Source organism: Barbatula barbatula (genome assembly GCF_947034865.1).
Source record: "Barbatula barbatula genome assembly, chromosome: 22".
In the NCBI taxonomy this organism is placed as follows: domain Eukaryota; kingdom Metazoa; phylum Chordata; class Actinopteri; order Cypriniformes; family Nemacheilidae; genus Barbatula; species Barbatula barbatula.
In genome coordinates, this window is record NC_136785.1 from 8,494,956 (window position 1) to 8,515,862 (window position 20,907).

The 20,907-nt window shown below is 39.5% G+C and overlaps 1 protein-coding gene across 4 annotated transcripts in view; it reads right to left on the minus strand.

Annotated features, from left to right (window-relative positions):
• Positions 1-20,907, minus strand: part of ncam1a (neural cell adhesion molecule 1a) — a 189,534-nt gene that overhangs the window by 51,607 nt on the left and 117,020 nt on the right. For all 4 annotated transcript variants that reach the window (XM_079487165.1, XM_079487164.1, XM_079487163.1 and 1 more), the window contains exons 2-7: positions 9,049-9,123; positions 7,202-7,411; positions 6,721-6,864; positions 5,151-5,288; positions 3,300-3,417; positions 2,104-2,264 (exon numbers count right to left, since the gene is read on the minus strand). In XM_079487165.1, the coding sequence (XP_079343291.1) occupies positions 2,104-2,264; positions 3,300-3,417; positions 5,151-5,288; positions 6,721-6,864; positions 7,202-7,411; positions 9,049-9,123 (846 nt within the window). The remainder of the gene's footprint in view (positions 1-2,103; positions 2,265-3,299; positions 3,418-5,150; positions 5,289-6,720; positions 6,865-7,201; positions 7,412-9,048; positions 9,124-20,907) is intronic.

A 20,907-nucleotide genomic window follows, 5' to 3' on the forward strand; every position in this document is an offset into this window, starting at 1 on the left:
GCTGTAAATTGCTGGTTTAAACAGATGAGAGAGCATCTCATGGTGCTTTCCATATTTAACCATCATCTTCTTAAATTCTTATAGATGGTTTCAGTGGCAACAACATAAACAAAAAAATATTTAATATAAAATCAATTGTAATATTAATAGAAACTAGCCAAAACGATAAGTAAGCACAGACTGGAAGTTATCTTCAGGCCAGGCATTCGCGTTCGATGAAACTGTCTATGCAATGCTACTAGTATTTGTATCAGACCAAACGGTACCTTTTTTCTGTACTTTACTCTCTGTGTAGTAAAAACATTAAGTCCAAACCTCTCAATTTCAACATTTTGTTGAAATTTTACACAAAAGAAATAAAGACTATAGAAATAACTACTAGCAAATGTATTCTTTTTCCTCATCACACACATAATGATTTATTTATACAGTGTGATAATTTACCTAAACCATGAGGCCACCACCATTAACAGAGCATTAGATAATATAGAAACACAAAACTTGAAAAGTCTACAAAAATATTTTTAACAGCATCATTACTGAAAATAACAGATTGTATTATAAATTTTTAACAGAGATACTGTAAGAATTACACACAATTATATATGAGTTGATCTTACAATAATACATCATGTAAATCTCCTGCTGCGCTGTTCACAACTTCAAACTGCACCTTGACAGCCTCACGCATCTCTTTCTTTCGACTGCTCTAATCTGTCACTAATAACTTTTTTTCGGGACTTCATGAGATGATTCTATTCATTGGTGAACAGAAAACGCAAATGTTCAGCGCAGTGTCATGTGTGTGCGTGTCGGATGCGTCTGAGCACGCATTTCCTTAACGCGAGTGTATGCTTAATTTAAAGTGAAATAAATAATATAAATATGATAACCATATGTAGAGTTAAATGTTTATTTTCATTTTATACCTTGATTAGAACAGCCTGCTTTATTAGCAGTTTAATTTGCGCTTTGCGTGAAGTAAAATGATCTCTCTCTCTCTCTCTCTCTATCTCTCTCTAACGCGCAGCACCTGATGTGTTCTCGCGCAGCACCTGATGTGTTCTCAGATACCCAAATTTGGTACTGATTGATTTAATTGAATGTGTAATGAGGTCGGTGTCCTTTAAAGTACAGAGTCCGGTGCCCAACCCTACTGGTGATGTCAAGATAAATGCATGTGTGTATTTCACAGTAGTTTATATTCAATTCAATTTATTTCTAAAGTGCTTTTCACAATTAAGCATTTTTAGAAAGATAGTAGAACGATACAGAGAGATCTGTACTTCTATAAAATCTGTAGACCACTTCATTGTTTATGTCTTACGAAGTGGTCTGTAAAACAGAGAGTACATGGTGTTATTCCAATTTTTTCCTCAATGTGATGCACATTGACACAGCTCTTACTAACACTTACAAAAATTATGTCATTTATTTTATTCATATTATCAATTACAATTAGGTATAACATTATTGTTTATAGAACGTACCGTTTTAACAGTCGATAGGTAGGTACTTCATGTAAATCAGTACGTACTGTCACAGTTTGGGATTTCGGACGCACCGTCAGTTTTGACAGCGCGATAGTAAAAGTCCCAAACGGAAGTAACAGTAAAGTAACACATAAAAGTCCGCTCTCGAATTATGCAGATGATGTAAAAATGTACAAATGAAAAACTATTGTTGTATATGCTGGTTCTGCCGACTTATTTTGAATTACTAAACAGACAATCGATGGTGACGTCACTGCAAGCCAGAAAACTGGCAGGTCTCAAACTTCCATGCAGGGGAGGACTGGCCCTCTGGTGTATCGGCCGGCTATCCTGGTGGTCCGCTATCGTTTAGGGCCGGTAACGGATGCTTTGGCCATTCAGACGAATGTATTATAAATGCTAATACATGCAACGTTAATGAAAATTTTCTGTTTTTTTAAAGAAATCCTTTTATTTTGTACTGATTTTATTTAGACAAATTGCGGTTTCCTTAACAGGAATTTTTTTATGATAAATGTAAACCCGTGTTATTGGTTCAGTGCCATTGGTCATTATGGTAATAGCAATATGAACAAATCCCAGGTGGAATTTCACAATGAACAAGTCTTACCAAACACACTGAGGCTGACTTCCTCTCTTTTCTCCCCAGCCTTGTTCCTAGCGATGCATTGGTAATCTCCTTCATCAACCTTCTTGACGTCCTTGATGGTCAACTCAGATCCATCTTCATTCAGACTGTACTTCTCATTTGATTCCAGCACGATATTACCACTGCAGGAGACAGCGTGTGAGGAAAAGAGAAGATGTGTTTACTGTTTGGCCTTGGCGCTGTCACTCGCTCGGCAAAGCCATGAATACATGATGCCCCGTCGCCATATACACCGGTAGACACAGAGAGAACACGTGCCTGCCCATGAAGTGGATTCTTCATCCTTCACTGCACGCTTTCTTTTATTGAGCTGGTGCTCTGGCAAAATGTAAAGGCAGAAATATAGGAAGACTTATCTGTCCCTCAGCCAATAAACTGCTATAAACAATATCTATATATAATACAAAATATAAGGAACCAATAGAGGACCACTGTCTGTTTCAAAAAATAGCTACGGTGCTGTGTTACACTAGAAAAAATCCCACATGTCGTCTTTCAAATATCTCTAATGATATTTAATAAAGAGCACATGGAGGCAGGGATAACGTGATCTTGGAATAATATATATATATTTCATTTTAAGAGAGACATCTATATATTTAAATAATACATCTGAGGACTCAATAGTCTCCGGAACTTCAGAAAGAGAAACCTCAAATCAATTTCTCGTGACACTAAATCAGTTTCTCGCGACACCGCATCACCCTGATCTTTTTGCTTGTAACTGCAGCAACTGAGCGACAGTTCAAAATGGCCCCGAATGACAGCACTGTCAGTAAAAGAGGGAAACAAATGAGTCTGCAGTACACATTTCGGTCGCTCCCTGTCCTGAGGCGAAGCTCAGACCCGACTCAATCTCCTTCTCGCCCCCTGAATTCTCACACGGCCCGTGGATTGGTTAAAGATGCCATTGGAGTTCACATTTACAGCCATGCTGAAAGCTGCCAGTTAGTGTAGCTGCTACGGCTAACAGATTCTGAAGGGATGAAACGATGTCTCTGCCATTCATACCGCTTTCGGGTTTACATGCTTTAATAACGCTCATCCCTTTTCTCCATGGACTGAGGAAAAAGCTAAGCTTTCCCTACAGAGATTTGGGTGAACTTTTTCGGTGCTGTTTGGCACAGGCAGATAAGGGAGCACAGCCGAGCACGTACCGTGCCCACGTGACGGTGGGTTCTGGGTAGCCATCTGCATGGCAGGCCAACGTCACAGCCTGTCCGATGTCTGCGGTGGCATTCAGCTCGGTGTAGCGGGTCCTGATACTTGGCAGAACTGGGAGAGAGAGAAGGATGAGATTAATAAGCATTTTTAAGTCACTTTGATCATCCTTTAATAAACCCATAAGATGTTGATTCTTTCTTAAAGTGGCAGTCTGTAAGTTATTTTGAGTAAAAATGAACTAAAACCAATTATTGAGCAAGTACATGAAAGAACGGTGTTTAAAACGGTGTCTCACTTGCTGGATTCACCACGGAAAGCTTGTAAGGGTTTGTAATTTTCCCTGTCGGGTTTGTAATTTTCCACCTTATTTGGTGTCTATGCGTCATTTTGTCACATTCGTGAACAGAACGCAGAGGAACCGGCTGGCGGATGCTAGCCCGCATGTGGCCCGCCGTTTAGTACTTTTACTTTAAAACGGCAAATAGCGCAGCGCTGACATCTGGGGATTCATCAGTTGTGAAAACCGAGAAATACGAACTGATGAGAGTTTACAAAGCAAAGGGGAATGTTATTGGACTCAGCAATTCTTGCGAAAACAAGAATTAGTATTGGCAGACATGGATTTATTTCTTCTGAACAGAACACGTAAGACATTTTAATATTTCAATAGATAACACAAAAACCGTAGCGCACTTGTAGTGTTACAGACGGGTACACAGTTTCATCGGTTGTTCATTATAATAAATGTAACTTAAGCCCTTTTTGCATGCGATTAGTATTATCTGGGGACCTCGTGTGAATTAGAATTGACCTCCCTACATCTGTATTTCATGTGACGCCCTTGCACGTAATAAGTAAAGCCTGTGATTTTACTCAAATTTACCAACCTATTTCCCGGACATGATGGGAAGGCTTTGCGTATAGTTTATGTATATATAGTTGTGTGCTGTATAATGATATATGACCATAACTGTCAGCATTTGACACCCGTGGTCGCGTTCAGGGATCTTCTCTCCGGTTCACGTTACAGGAGTTTCCATGAGAAATAACAAAACGACTGCAGGCAAAAACGGCAGTTTTGACTATTTGTGTCTGTTTATGTTCTTATTTGTTTTGTGTTATATAATCTGCATTGTTATCTGTTATGTTTATTCCACGCTACTGATGTACGGTGACGATTATCACCGGTTCACTGTCACAGGCCACATGTGACATACGACTGAAAACATCAGACTAATCTGCGCAGTTGAGCAGTGCCGAATCACACCTCAAGTAAAGAAATTACCTCCGCACATCACTTGCATTAGCAATTACAAACTGAGATGGCAACAAAGCCAGTCTTCCGGACTGCTGCTTTAAAGAGACTTTTGTTTGTTTTTTCCAGAACCAAGAAATGTAAAATATTCATGCAGGTCTTTTTCATTCAACAATAGTTTATCTTTGACCACTGTAAGATTTTCAGTGAACCAGGACTTCGATTTTTTTACTGTTCCACATAAAGTTATTGTATGACCTTAGCAGACCTGGAATATAGCACACATTATTATTTTTGTGCTTTACGAAGCTTGACAGATATAATTACAATGTACTCAAGTTGTTTTTCACGGAAAACATTAGCATACAGAGTTTGTAACGCCATAAATATTTGACAAAATGTCAATTCACATTTTTGCTGAAATGCTTCTTTTAAAATGCTGAAAAACTAAATCATTCTAATCTCTAATGCAACCCTGCGGCTATTTACTTCCCTTTAAAATGAATTTCTTGAATCTGTATTGACTTCCGGCATCTTTGTGTATATATGTGCAGTGACGGAGCAGGTGGCTCAAATATTGAATCCTCACCGTTAACGATGACTTTGATGACCCTGAGGTCGATTTCACCCCGGGCCATGATGCGGCCCTCGCAGGTGTAGTGACCCTCATCTGTCTTCTTGATGCCACGGATCTGGAGGTGGTTGTTGCTCAAGACCTTGAAACGGACTGTGTGTAAGAGAGCGAGAGTGAGAGAATAGAAAATGAGGCAGTAATTACTCTGGAGTAAGATAAGGAGACCATGTTAACGAGTCTCTCATTACATGCTGGGCAGAAAAATGACTCGTTTGCACAATTGATACCACATCTTCTTCCAGCATAAATCATTTTAAGGCTTTTTCTATTGTGTTATCTGTTTTAAGGTTAAAAGTAAAGGTGTAACTTTAAGCTTCCCAGACCAGACAACGACTGTCTGCAAAATTGAATGCTTGCTTAGTACTAACTGAATGCTGAATAGTATGCACTGCTTACTATTTTTAAAGTATCTATTGACTGAAATGCAATTTAATATTCATAACTATGTCTTCAGAGGTGTATAAAGACCTAAGAATGAGCTATTTCTAACTACATACACTGCGGGTCCCCTAACACGGAATTGGCCATATTGTTTCTACAGTAGCCCTTAACAGACAAACTGCTCTGCAGTGTGCGTTTCATAAAAACGTTCTCTCCGTCGGCAAACAAGTGAAAACGTGATAACATCTTAGTCCTGTGTCAGCCACCATAGTGCTTCGAAAGGGAAACCTGGAGTGAGCTGTTGGTTGCAATTAGCAACCTCACCGCTAGATGCGGCTAAATTTGATACACTGAACCTTTAAGCTCAAATTGTAATAAAAATACCTTTTTACAGGTTTTTCTAGTAACGTTTCAAACATTTGTGTTCTTCTACATTCCCTTTCGAGAATGAACTATAATTAAACCACAGTTAAAAAAACATGAATAAACATGGACAAAATATTATTATTTGTGTATCTCTAGTGTGTGCTTTGTACTGCTAAAAGAACCATTGGTCATTCAAAAGAGCACCGCACAAGAGGTTAACAAGAGAAAAGATGGAAAACGTGTTGTTTAGATAAAGCAGTTTTGGCATTCAAGCTCTACTACAATTAGTGGTTTTGCAGTGAAGCACATCCAGCAGCAAGCCGGGAGTTCATGTGAGAGCCGCGGTCTCTCCAACAGTCTGAGTGAGGAGTCCTGCCTGATTAAAATAGTTTCATCTGAATCAGGCTCGAACTAGTAAACAAAACAGCTCAGATGAAAACTTTTAGGCTTTTGCAACTTCCCACCACTTCCGGCGTGCACGGAGCTGAAGCGCATTTGCCGCAGGGCTGTGCTGAGCACACACACTGAAATCCAAGAGTGGACGATTTTGATAGGAAATAAAAAGAAAGGATGTAGAAGACTTAAAACGAGAGAGAATATGTGAAATGTATATGGCCAACAGCTAATAAGAAGGTGAAAAGAAAGGGGTAAAAAAGCATCTAAACTTTAACTCAACACAAACACACTAAATTACATTTCACACAAACACTTCAATGGTAGTTGGAATTGTAGAAATTCATAGTGAATTCACTCTGTATACACGTCTTATATTTCTTACCATCAGTCTCCGGCTGGATTCTCATCTTCTTATACTTCCAGGTAACAGTTGGGGGTGGTGAGCTGATGACATCACAAATGATGTCAGCATCCTCCTCCTCATTAAACTCTTGGGGCGACGGAGCATTTTGGAAACTGAGTTTCTCTGAAAATGACAATTGAAAGTGCTTTAAAGAACACTCTAGCGCATGGATCAGTAAAGTGTGCAGACAGCATCATGAAAGATGCATAATTGTAAGCATTAAGATCAAAGATGCATTCTTGTAAGCATTAAGATCAATGCTGTGGTACTTTGTCAGTAATTGCAAAAGACGAAATATAAACAATGGCAAGAGCTAGAACAAGCCTAGAAAGGTTTAGAATCAAAGTGACATCAAATAACACGTCACACAAGCCAAATCTTTTTTTTCATAGCAAAGTGAATTTGACTTAAAAAAGAACACCGAAACGACCCCCTTAAAAGACAAAATAAGAAGACTTACGGAAAATTTTTACAATGACGGTGCCCTGAGATTCCTTCTCCCCGCTTTTGGCCACACACTTGTACATGCCAGCGTGGTCGACGTTAGCGTTGTAGATGGTGAGTGTAGACGAGGACTCGTCATTTTTGCTGATGCTGATGTCCGTTCTGCCTGGCAGGAGCTTCTCACCATTGGGAGCAAACCAGTCTATTTCTTTCGCATCTCCGACAACTGAGAACATACAGACAGACATCACAGTGACAGACTGTTAATTTCTCAGTTCTGGGGTGAACAGGCTATTTACAGAAATGTTTATGTGTGGGCTTAGTGGACACAAAATGTATCAACTTCCACAGAAGCTTCGTTCGAAGATAATACTGGATGATTATATCTTAATATTTTGAGCCTTTTGACGACACACAACATACAGCTGTGATAAAATTAAGAGACCATTCCACATTTCCATTTAATCAACATTTCAATGTATTGTGGCCATTCCAATCCAGTGTATGTTGAATTTCAACAACGCCAAACCTCAGGAGTGACATAAAGTCATTCAACAGCAATGTGAAAGACTGACAGCATAACAAAACACATGAAATCTGTCATAAAATCAAGGTTATCATATAAAAAATTTTTTTTTAACTTTTACTAATGTAAAAAAATGAACAAATATTACTTTTGCATTGCTAAAAAGTGAATATGAACTTGCAGTATTTAAGGTGGAAAAAAACATAGAGCATCTTTTCTGTTATTTTTAACAGAATAAATGCAAATATACACTTTATTTTTAATCAAAATTTGGGAGGAATTTTGTTAGTAGTTCACAGAGTGAAACGAATGATTATGAAAAATAAAAAATGATTATTTTACCTAAACACAATAAGAAAAACTGCAAATCATTTTGAGGGGGCAGTTAAATATTACACAAAAATGTATTATATATATGTCTTTTAATAACATATATATAAATATATTACATTATATTTACAAATGATTAAACCAATAGCCATACAATAGATGTGTAATAAGCGGGGTAATGTTCAAGCATGATCACAGTGAAGGGGCTTATTTCATAACAACCGGCTTGCCTGTACATTATCCCTTACATAGAGAGAGAGAGAGAGAGAGAGAGAGAGAGAGAGAGAGAGAGAGAATTTTTATCTAAATATATCATGATTCAGTTGCAAACTTAGATGGTAAAGTAAATCTGAGCTTTGAGAAAGATTTGAACAAATAGGCCTACATGTGTGTAAGTTGTATGATTATTTTTGCCAAATAATTTTTTCCAATAAATACCTTAAAGCTTTAGCGTTTTGTTCATGTTGTACCAGACACCTCATATTTTGATGGTTTATTTTAATCTGATTGTGAATTAAAAGCATATATTGTACAAATATGCACTTTTGGACATATTGCAAATACTCTCTGTGAGATTTCTTACAAATCCCTTCAATCAATTGTCACATTTCATTTTTTTCAATTGGATGTCATAGATAAGCTAGGCACCCTCATCCTCTGAATATTTCAGGTGTTCCTCATTTATAATAGAAGAAAATATGTTGTTCCTTTTCATCTACCTGCTTTACATTGTTAAACATTACGTTTCACTCCCCTGAGCTCCAAGTCTAGGACTGAAATTCAAAAACCGATTCCCAGCTAAAGCCAGGCAGGTCAAAGAAACGTTTCCAGACTGTAAATAAGTACATCAAAGGTTTAGTCAGCCCTTCCTACAATCGCAACGAAAGGACTTGTTTAAATGCACCAAACGGAACAGTAATGGCAGGTTTGAAATCAAAAGAACCGCATGAAGGTTAAATGTGAAGTGACCCCTGATTTGTTTCATCAGAGGAGGGTCGAGCTCTTACCTTCGCACAAAAAGAATTTGGACTCTCCCACGCTGATTTCTCCTTGGGCTGGAGTGATTTCCACTTGCAAGGCAGCTGAGGACGAGAGAAAGAGTATGAAGCAATTTAACAGGAAGCTTTTTTGTTAACTAATAACTGAGATAGTTTGCATAAATTCAGTTTGCTGGCATAAAGTTAAAAGCAGAACCATATGTCGGCCATCCCCGGTGACTGCTCATGTCAATCAATTAAATCGCACTCCTGGGAATGATGCAGTATGTGGGTGTACAAGGACCACAAAGCTGTGCGTTTTTGGACATGAAGATAACAAAGTGTCAACAGTATCGGCCCTTTTTCAGTTCTCTTAATGTGGCATAGAGATAAGTATTTACCACGGTAAAGAAATGGCTCTGAGGGTTGTTGTTGTACAGTAACTGAAGCAAACTGTAGTCATGGTAACTCTAAGTACTGTCAAAAGCACTTACTATGCCTGATGCTCGGACTAAATATCAAAATTAGGGCTCCGCACTAACAGAAATAAGGTGAATTATAGGCCTGTCGCAAAGTTATTTTCCACCACAATTTAGCCGAAGGTTCTGAACCGCACTGATATTTCATAATGGCACCTTAAGCTTCAATTTTCCAGTTTAATGGAAGGCACCTGATGGAGCTACCCTTAGCGTTTTGCTTTCTTGTGCTGTTGGTGAGCGCAATGCCGTAAATGATAGCATATTAGTTTCCCTAGATGAGGCTAATATATTTCATCTTTCATCCGCGGTGAATGCGAGAAGGGATGATCGGTCTCTGGGCAGCAAGCGGTCGCTAGTTCTACCAGCGATGGATGCTATTTAGCTAAATATGCCGAAAGTAAACCAGTACATCTTAAATGCGAAACGCTGAACGTCCAATTCTTATTGGTTCATTCTGAGCCTAAAAGCATCACAAAAGCTGTCATTGAGAATGTCAATCAAAACCAGCACAATGAAAATGCACGAGGCTGGCAAAAGAAAAAAATGCTTAGTTCCCTGCCTCTGATTTTTACGACTGTAACAGAAGGAGAGCTGAACTTTAAACAAACCACATGAAAGATCTGCACACAGCAGCGTTATATGGGTGAGATCTCCTTCTTACCCACTGCAATCATGGGTCATTATCAAAACACTTCACGGCCATTTCCTTCAATACGCTACAGTTTGTTGTCGTATTCTTTAAAGGAGAAGAGGTATGAAGGTTAAGTTCTGTGAGAACTACATGTTCTGTCTATCTACATTTATTCATTTGGCAGACGCTTTTATCCAAAGCGACTTACAAGTAGTTTTTTACAGTGGCACATTACTGCAGAGCAATCAGGGGTAAGGTGCCTTGATCAAGGGCACTTCAGTCATGACCTGCTGGCACTGAGATTTGATCCGGCAACCTTCTGATCACAAGCCCAAAACTCTAACCCCCAGGCTACAACTGACCTATCTAGGACTGCCATTTACAATTGTTGCAAACTTTATACAAAAAGATCAGGAAAATATGTCGTATTGTTGCTGTCCTTCTAAAACGTTGGATGTCCAAATTCAATGCTTTTTAGAAAATGATAAAAAGACTACTTTAAAATGATTCAATCAATTAGGCACTTTTTTAAATGGTTTATATTGTTTAGATATTTGTAAAAACTCAGTGACAAACGTAAAGGTTGACTTATAATAATGAAATATGGATGTGGTGAGGAAGGCGGGACGAGAGCCGTGAGGCGGGGCCGGTGGCGTGAGTTGGAATCAGCTGTGCGTGCACCAGTCCCGTATATCTTACGGAGGCGATCGGGAGCTTAAAAGGACAACTGGCAGGACTGTTGACGAGAGAGGACCGGGCCCGGACATTTGTTAAGTTTGTGTTTATGTTTTATGGTCTTTTACTTCCGTGTTTATTCTTTGTTTCATTTGATTAACGTTTGTACAACGTAGGCCCGTTTCCGCCTCCTTCCTGCCCTTTTATTGAACCTCATTACAGCGGGAGGAAGGAGGGGCATGCTGTCAAACGTCTGCCAGCGGCTGCCCGAGGCGGTGGTGCTTGAGTAAGAGGAATCGGCTGGGACGGAGACCTCGTGGCGTGCGCCTGGGTCGAGGTGGGGTGGTTGCCGTTGGAGCCATCGCCGGCTGCCAGGGCACAAAGACCTGGGCCTAGGTGGGGTGGCGGCCGTAGAACAGGGCGCGAGAGGAGTTCGGACCGTTTGCTGTTGGTCGGGGCATGCTGCCCTCCACCAAGGAAAGGGGAGGAGCAGGGAACGGAAAACTTCCTGCCGGCTGCCCACAGCCAAAGAAGCCACCGCCAACCGCCAGGAGGCAGAGGAGGAGCGGGCCGTCCCCCTGACGTCCAGCACCACCGCATAGCACCGCGAGGAAGAGCCTCTCGGCTGGGCTGAGGACCGAGCGACAGCGTGTCAGGGAACCGGAGCAATTTTTTTTCTTTTCCTCTCTCCCCTCTCTCGTCCCTGTCGCTATGTGTTGACATTGTGGTACTATAGGAAGATTCTGTTTAGTTTCTAAAAGAATTTGAGATTTAGACCATATGGAGGAATGTCATGCATTTCATGATATGTCTTTATGTTTTGATCAATGTTTACTATGTATTGCTCTTTGTTTTACACACATTTGTATGAGATTCACAGCTGTGTTTATGAAATCTATGCAACTTTCCGGCCCAGTAAGTATGTGACTACAATCTTGTATGCTGATTCAGCACAATAACCAAGGCCACAGATTTGCCAAAGTTAAAGACGAGAGAAGGAGGTGAAGAAGGGGAAACAGCTCATGATGACCATGACATAATTGTGGTTGACGAGAGAAGGATATATACAAAATGAAATAAAGAGCGGTTTACAACCATGAAAAAAGGATCTGGTTCCCTAAGGGTGCAGATGAAAGGGGATGGGCCAAAAAATAAAGAGATAACAGGAAATTACCTGATTTGTACAAAGTAAGGAACACCTTCTGAAGTTTGGGTATAACTGTTAATGCAAAGCACTGGATTGTCAAATGTGTTCTAAGCATCTCACTTTATTGACTCGAGCAATTAAGTTTTGACCTTTTGGCACTTGGAACATTTGTCTGCGAGATTCTTTTTGCAATGAGAATCACCACGACAACCTTCACTGCAAACCGAAAAAAGCCACCAAATAAAATCTTAAAAGAACATTCAGACAGCCAGTGATATGATTTAGTCCCTGAAACATCTCCGTCTACATTTAATCTTAGTAATACGTCGTAATCCAATATCCTCGTATTGTGCACTCTGAAAATAAACAGCAGAACTAACATCGGTGAACAGGCAAATTTCATTCAACTTAAGTTGTTTGTTCAATAAACACATTTACAGTTAAAAAATAGCCAAGTAGTCAAATTTCAACATGACAACACTGGGTTGCCTTGAACATCTCACCAAAACAAACACGCAGACTATTCGAAATCCGGTAAGATATTGTTATTTGAACTACTTTGACTTGGTAATGCGCTCTTGTATATTTAATGAAGCCAAATGTTTGGACTTCTCAGTTTGAAAGTACCGATACAACAAAAGTGCAGAGCTGTGTCCTTGCTGGGAGCTCGCAGGAGACAAATAAACATGTGAAACACAATAGGATGGCAAATCGATAAGCCTAATTACAAAATAAATCCGAAACAGCTCAGCCTTCTAGGTGGCCGCTTGCTTTGCTCCCAGCACGTTCCTCTGGTGCACTCCATGCGCACTATGCGCTTAAACTCTTAATCTTCATTCCTAATGAATAGATAACTGTAGGTCACAGCCGATCAGCAGATCCCATGACAGACAGTGTAGAAAACAGTAGCAAAACAAATGCAAACGCACTGCTGAATGAGGAGTTTGTGTGCCAACTTTTAATAGCAGTGCTGATAACAAAGTGTCGACAAGTTAGTAAGAATTAACATTTACTGCATACGATTAAGTGGGAGGAAACTATCAGCATTTATCTTTGCAACCATATTGGCATTGGTAAACTCTACAATATAACTATACATTATAAGTTACCGTACACAGCCCTCATTAAAAAAACCTGACGTACATATGGCATTTCGACAAGCAGCTAGTTGTTTTATAACTCCATCTTTCAAATGGGAAATATATATTACACATCATATATCAACACTAAATCCTATTTCCCCCCGAATTGCATGCATATTTCTTCTCGTATCATCCGACGTATATTAGATGTCAAGTTTCCTTTGAAATGTGTGTATTAACATTTGACGGGTAATGAAAACAGCTCTTAATTTTCCCGAGATCAGAGACGTGTCACCGATCCACATGTTTGCATCTGACACAAAGCAGCATCCTCTCTGCATTAAATAAACTAGATTCATGCAAATGCACAGCTCTGGTAATTCATCTCCGAAAGAGGCATGATGGTGTATTAATCCTTACGCAACGGAGCAAGGGATACCACGGTTGGCAAAGCAAAGAGCATCTATTAATCAGCGAGGCGTCACAGAGACTTTGAGGAGATCAGCCATCCGCACGCTGACATGCACCTGACACTGGATGTCAACTCAGAGAGCGCTTAAATCTTTTTAGGGCCAGATTAAAAAGATTCTCCTGCAGACAAACCTTCCTGACGGCAAGTTTATTTTTACTGTTCAGAGGCAGGAAGAAGGTGCTCTGAAATGCCACGTTCCGGGCTATGAAAGGAAGATGAAAGAAAGTGGGCAAACTCGGCTATGTACAATGTCATTCCATCTCAGCAGATTTGAGGGTAACTGGCAAACACACACATGCGCACGCACACACACATACACTGTATGCAGTTGGTGTGATTTCCACTCTGACAGAATCTGAGAAAACATGTTTACACCTGACGGGTTTTCTGATGTTTCCACATGATTGATTCCTCAAGAATCTTCACCATGAAGAATCTGGAACTGATATGTTATGTTTAGTTAAACACACCCATTACTGTTACAGCTACATAACCATACCAGATGATTCTACTTGACTAAAACACATACTTTTTCTAACATCGGGGTGTTCATTTTTCAAGATTTTTGTTTGAGATTCTAGGAATCCAAAATCATAATGATCCCACTTCGTTTGCTTGATCTGATTCTGTGGATTTTAGTGATCAACTACATTCAGAAGCAAGTACACTCATTCCAAATGGTAAAATGGTTACGCATGCATGTTTAATTTGAGGTTGGCAGTAAATGAAACCTGATTACAGAGAAAGAACAGCTGGTTCAACTTTATATTCCACCTCTTATCCAATCGACCAATGAAGGGTAAAAGCATCTCCAGGCAGGCATGTCAACTTTGAACTCTGAAGACACCATGCAACGTCCTGCAGGGCCCTGGCAGGTTACTATGGAAACAGAAAGCCCTGGGCAACCCTCTAGGTGGACATTTTCTAGCAGATGAATGCCAGCACAGGGCATTCAGGTTGAGGGAAAGTTGTGCGTGTTGTAGGCTGGCCTCATTACAACACTGATGGCACAAAATGTTCCAACTCTATTACTTTTCTCAGCCTATTGCATGTATGCACAATGTGCAAAAGATTACACTCTAAAAATGCTGGGTTGTTTTCAAACCAATATTTTAAGAAAAAATGGGTTAAAAAAACAACCCGACATTTTGGGTTGAAACAACCCAGAATAGGTTGTTTACAACCCGGCGGTTGGGTCGTCCCTTTTTGATCCAATGCTGGCATAAAAATAACCCAGCATTTTTTATATGTCTATGCACTAACCTTTTTAATAAAAAGTGTAAGACTCAACAGTAAGTGGCTTCATTGTTTGAGAATTTAGGGCCAGTTGTCACCACATCTTAAATTCATGAATCATATTCATGTGTTTTTACGCCCCACAAACCTTTAATGGATTTTGCACATGGTGTTAATGTTGCATGTGGTTGTCAAATTCTGCTTATTTAAATATGTCAATGACCAGACCGAAGAAGAATAAATCCTTATTGTTGAGCCCCGAACAAGCTATGGGAACAGTCACACGGATTAAATAACTCTGATAAACCCAAGAGCTTTCACTATTTTCATAATTTACAGCATAACTGACTTAGGCAATCACAAAAAGTAATAACAGCTTAGGGAAAAAGGCGTCGACAACTGTTTTGAGATTTTCTCAAGGTTACACTGCACCATATTGTAAGAACAGATGGACGAGTAGCTGTAAGGTTCTATTTTAAAACTCTGTGAACTGGAGAAATAGAAGACTAGAGTGACTTGAAACAAACTCCCTTTATTCAGAAATTTAGGGCAGTTCTATTTCTCGACTGCAGAGCAAATCAGTTTTCCATGAAGATCGGTATTGCTCCTCACCTCTGTTTACAAAGAGAAAGAACTATGAATGACAACAACTCTTTTCTCAAAGAAAGTTACAAACACAACCGACTGCTCTATACAGTATTTTAACCATACAAATATTTCCTCCTATGGTAGTCAATGGTGGCCAAGAACTGTTTGGTTACACGCGTTCTTCCAAATATCTTCTCTGTGTTCATTAGAACAAAGACATTTATAAAGATTTGGAATAACTCAAGGGTGAGTAAATCATGACAGAATTTTTATTTCTGGGTGAACTGTTCCTTTAAGGGTTGCAACGAAGTCAAAAATTTGATTTGATTTTTGATTTGATTCAATTTATTGTCATTACACACATACAAGTACAGTGCAACAAAATGTATCAAACCAAAAATCAAAAATCAAACCAAAGCAAACTATAGACATGCCTAAAATTCAGAGCTATGCATTTGGAAGACAAGTTAATCAAAACCACCATCCATTGCATTCAACGTATACATTTATCAGACTGTGCATCTCCTGGGATTCTACCCATGCTCCAGGGAGCTACAGAAAGACTGACAGAGAGAAATTAAGGGAAATCACTACAGAAACCCAACAGATGGGCATTAATAAACATTAAAGAGAAATGTGAGCGAGACCGTTGAAATGGCTTCTGCAATTAATTATATGCAATGTTAGTCTACTTTGAAAAGTTTCACAAGCGTTGACAGGAAGGCTTATTTGTGATTATGAAGCCAAGATCAATAGGCTAAAAGCTAATAGGCTATAAGACCTAATAGGCTAAATGGATAAAGGTGGATAAACACAGGAAAAGCCAGTCGCAATCCAACTTAAGAATGAGCCTTTACATGTACACACTCAAAAGAAAAGCCATGTTGACAAAACAAGTGACATAATCCACAACAGAGGTTTCTACATTCGTGTCTTGGAGGGAAACATGTCTGATCCTTAGATATCAGTGATCGTCTTCTTTTTGGAAGGGATATTCCCTGTTTATCCCAAGATCCCAACACCCCTACACCAGAGGCCAGAATAAATAAAATAGCAGAGATCTAAAATAACGGAGAGTTCCAAGCCTTTTCACAGAGGCCAGTGAAAATGCACTTTGCTCTGTCAGAGGTGAAGCAGACAGCAGAGCACCATCCAAAGCGTGAGACTGTACGAAAGCAAAACGTTCCCATCAAGATCCATGAAGCAAACTTGAGATAGAGCCTCTTATGCCATTAGCCTGCTGTACAGGCTGGAAGACAGACCTTGTGAAGCTTTTGAGCTTTAAAAAATGGAATTGTTACCGCAAACTGGGATGGGACAGAAAGTGTATCGATTTGTTGAATTCATTAAAGCCGGGTTAAAAATAAACAATCAGTTATTGAGCAAGTACATAAACACATCTATCCCTAATGCAAATCTGACAGAACAATGTTTAGCAATTAGCAATGAACTATTAGCCACACATCAGTTACAAGTTAAAAGTTGACATCAGCAAACACACTATATACTATTTAAATTATTGGCAACAGCTTACGCATCTTAATAACTATGATGAGGAAAGTATTCTTTAAACATGACATATCTTCTGGATGATAAATTAGGCCTTTCGCACATAGGCCAACGCGACAAACAAATTCAAATGACTTGAATGTCCCCTGCTAAAAACAAATTTAATTCATTCATGGACGCTATTACTTTTAATGGCGTAGATGCCCTATAGTTTGCAGTTTCAGCTGGAAACTTGAGAGGCCACCACCCGTCATGCACTGAGCTCTGCCTGCTGGGTACTAATTGTACTTAATGCAGATGATCAGGGTGACTTAACATCAGAGAGATGGAGTTCATTCTCTGACTGGAGTGTACACATATCAATGATGCTACTAAGGGAATATCACCGACCAGACTCTCGTTTTGCTTTAAAGGCACAGTAAACACAAAAATGGATAAAACAATAGTGGCCAACAATGATGTCTAGAGGGAATATAGTGGATATCAAGTCTACATGCCCCTGTTAAAATTGCTAAATTGTTGTTTGTCAAGTAAAAAATGAAATAAAGATGAACCTTGGCGACATGTTCCACCTTAATAAAATTACAATCTAAATATATAAGAAATCTCATTCAAGGGAAATTAAACGTTTAAATTGTATAATAACCAGGTGGCACGCATTTTTAAAAGGGGATTGTGGTGGGACAGTGTTCAGAATCAATCGATCACATTCAGACATAAAATGAAACTCCGCCCCCAAAATGAAGTGTGCATGCAAAATATCTAGAAGCCGTTTCACTCGAAAACACGTCACGATACGGAAAAGAAGTCAATCGCAACTGCCGGTTCATGATGACTTTAAGGCTCAGTACTGTATGATCAGCCCGATCCATACCTCTTACCATGAGCTCTTCAGCCAGAGGCTGTAATTACAGTTAAATAACTTACTGTTGAAAGACCAGGTTCTCCAAATGACACAAAAAAGTCCAAATGACTCTAAAAGAAGCTGCTGCTTGCTTGCTGGCCACTCATTGCCAGCGACTCTCATGTGTCTTGCAGGTCTCCATTAGCAGCCCTTTGCCACTTGATCTCAAATTTAATTTGAGTGGAAGCTGTGCCAACAAATCAGGGTAGCCAGAAAATGTCTCTATCAGACAGAGATGCGTTTGATCTCAACAAATACAACTGCAATGCACTGAACACTCTACAAAAGAGCTCATCATTTGTATCACGCCGAGCCAGGCGAGGCAGAAAACTCCTCCCTCGGAAATCAGCTCATGTAGGCCAATTCCCTGCTTTCAGTATCACTTCAAAAACCCGGCACAGAGACTTAACAATACACGCCTGGTGTTGTAGTCTCAGTTTGAGAAGCTAGCCGTAACACGTTCACAACAAACAACAGAATGTTCGTCTAGGGTTGAGAATGAGCTTTTTCCACCCGAATATTCTGTTGGGAGCGTCTCTACTGCAAATAAATACCCAGCATGCCATTTAGCTGAGCGTGTAATTTGTTTGCGCTGTGGACCGTGGTCTCTCCGTGTCCCTCAACAGTGATATGAGAGACGGAAGTGCCGGCCGGAGTGATGGTATGTCCGGTAATCCAGACTAAGCCTGGCGATGGAGAATTGGTGGGCGTTGGGGTGTCTGAGTCTGCTGTCTGTCAGCTGTGCCCGTCTACAGCTAATTACGTCTCAGATCATACACATGCTGTACGGGATATTGGCCAATTGCTGTGAGTGTTGACCATCCGTTAGCACACGCTGCTTTATAGTTTTGGGATTTTGATATTAATAAACCAAATAAAATCCTCTAGTACAATTATGCACAAACACACAAAGAAAGGTCATGATTTTCCAAAGATCATTTATAGTCACTGCATACATTTAAATATCTGTGCAGCACTGAGTTTTTAAAGCGGCTGAAACTTAACCTGGTTAAAAATGAATGAAATTCAGTTCGGGTACTGTACATAGCAAGTACCTTATAAAATCATGATTTAGAATGATCGGTTTGATGTCATTTGATTTAAACCCACATAAAGATTATTGTGTTAGTAACCTGCATGTTTCAAACATAGATGGCGATAAAGAGGGAAAGTTTAACCCTCTTCAGGGTCTCTCTGCTCAGTGTTAGACCACCCCTAGATATAAGCATTTGTAGTTCAGATCGTGTGCTCTGGTCTCTAAGCTATGACCCAGGGAAAACAGATTTGAGATTTATTCTTTATGATTGGTGCTACGAGAGGGAGAATGGTAGTTGAGTTTTATTCTCATGGCTGCCTGGGGCCATCTGTGTAACCCATCACTATTTGATTTCCTCTGAGGCTCATGAAGTAGGTGAAGATCCCCCCCAACAATACTGTTGATTCCCAGAATACAGGTCAGAGGACAAAAGAAGTCAAATCAGATTAAATAAGGATAATTGTGTAGATTTTGATAATTTATAATATATTTCAAGAAATATGCTCATTAATATATTGTATATTTATGATGTCAGCTGTCTTAAGCAGGCTAAAATGGTGAGCCTTATCGATGCCGGACGAACCAAACAGCTTCCTAACTCCACTGAATTCTCTTTTGATGTGAGGAGATACCTAGAATACTGAGGGACTTTGTGAGGTGGTATAGATCGAACTCAAACATTCCAGCCCCATGCATACTAAACCGCTAGAATTGTACTTTACCTCACACATGCTGATGCAGAGAGCCTGAAATGTTTGAGAATGGATAAATAGCATGTACACACTCAATCTCATTCTTGAGGTTGAAAACACATCTGACGTAGGCCAAAAACACTCAGCAGGTCTACGCTGAGCGTTTAGTCAGAGGCTTCAGCAGTGAAAAGCAATAGGTCATTTAAAAAGTCTTATTAGATTGTGTGTGCCAGAGCTAGTCCAGCTTTACACAACATTGTTCTTTAACTGACAATCTGCCCGAGGCATCAACCGAGCTACAAAATGTGCACCAAGATTCAAACCATTATTGTTGAAAATGTATTATGCTAGAATTTTAAAAGGGCAATTAAGGAGTCTATCAGACAAGGTCTTCAAATATTTTGCCAGACATTTAATTTAATATCAAAATGAAAAGCCTGGATTATGTAACAGGCCAGTGTGAACATGTAAAATCTAATATGCGTCAGACACAATGCTCTTCGGATGTGAATTCATTTTTTTAATAATTAAACACCTTAGAAGTTTTACACAAGAATGACCCGAGCAAAATGAATGTATGTGTGGTCATCGAGTTCTCATGTGGTCAGAGAAGTTCAGTGATCAGAATAGAAGTGCTTTCTCTCTCTGGGTGGTTTGCACAAAAGAGCCAGTATGCCTGAATTCTAATTAACTAATGAAGTGCACACAAGCTCCCCCCATCCTGAAGCTGTTGCCCGAGATAGCCTCTACATGGAATGACATATTTCATAGCAGAGCTACACATAAAGCTCTGTGAACACTCAAAGCACAGTACAGCATGGCATAAAGCCTGGCATTGATCAATTTTAGCAATGCTTCCACTTTTTGGGTCATGGACTCGAAGATTTATGTGTTTGGTTGAAACGTCCCCAATGACCGATCCTGTTAACTTTCCCCCTCCGCAATCTGACATCATGTACCACACTTACAGTATTCTACATTGCATTTTATTCACAAGATATTGCAATTCTGGACCATGCTTACTGCTAAATGTTTCTATAGAGGGTTTCAGCGGAAACAACATAAACGTTAAGTGGCCCAAACTTAACTTCCGGTAGACCATCCTAAAGAATCAGCTATTGAGTAGTCTGCATTTTATTTAATAAATGAAAATACAATAAAACATTCATATAAATTAAAATAAATTGAATATCAAATCAATTGTTGCATTACCTCGATGAAAGCATCTATAGGGATAATAATTATTCATTTTCAAATAATGAGCAAGTGCAAAACAAGCTTAAAAGCACTTTTCATTTGATTGATTCATGCATATATATGATATTTAGCTTTCCTGTAGCACAGTGGTAAGAGCATGTCATGGGTTCGATCTCAGGGATTGCGCATACTCAAATGCAAATGTAAAGTATCATGTAAGTCGCTTTGGATAAAATGATCT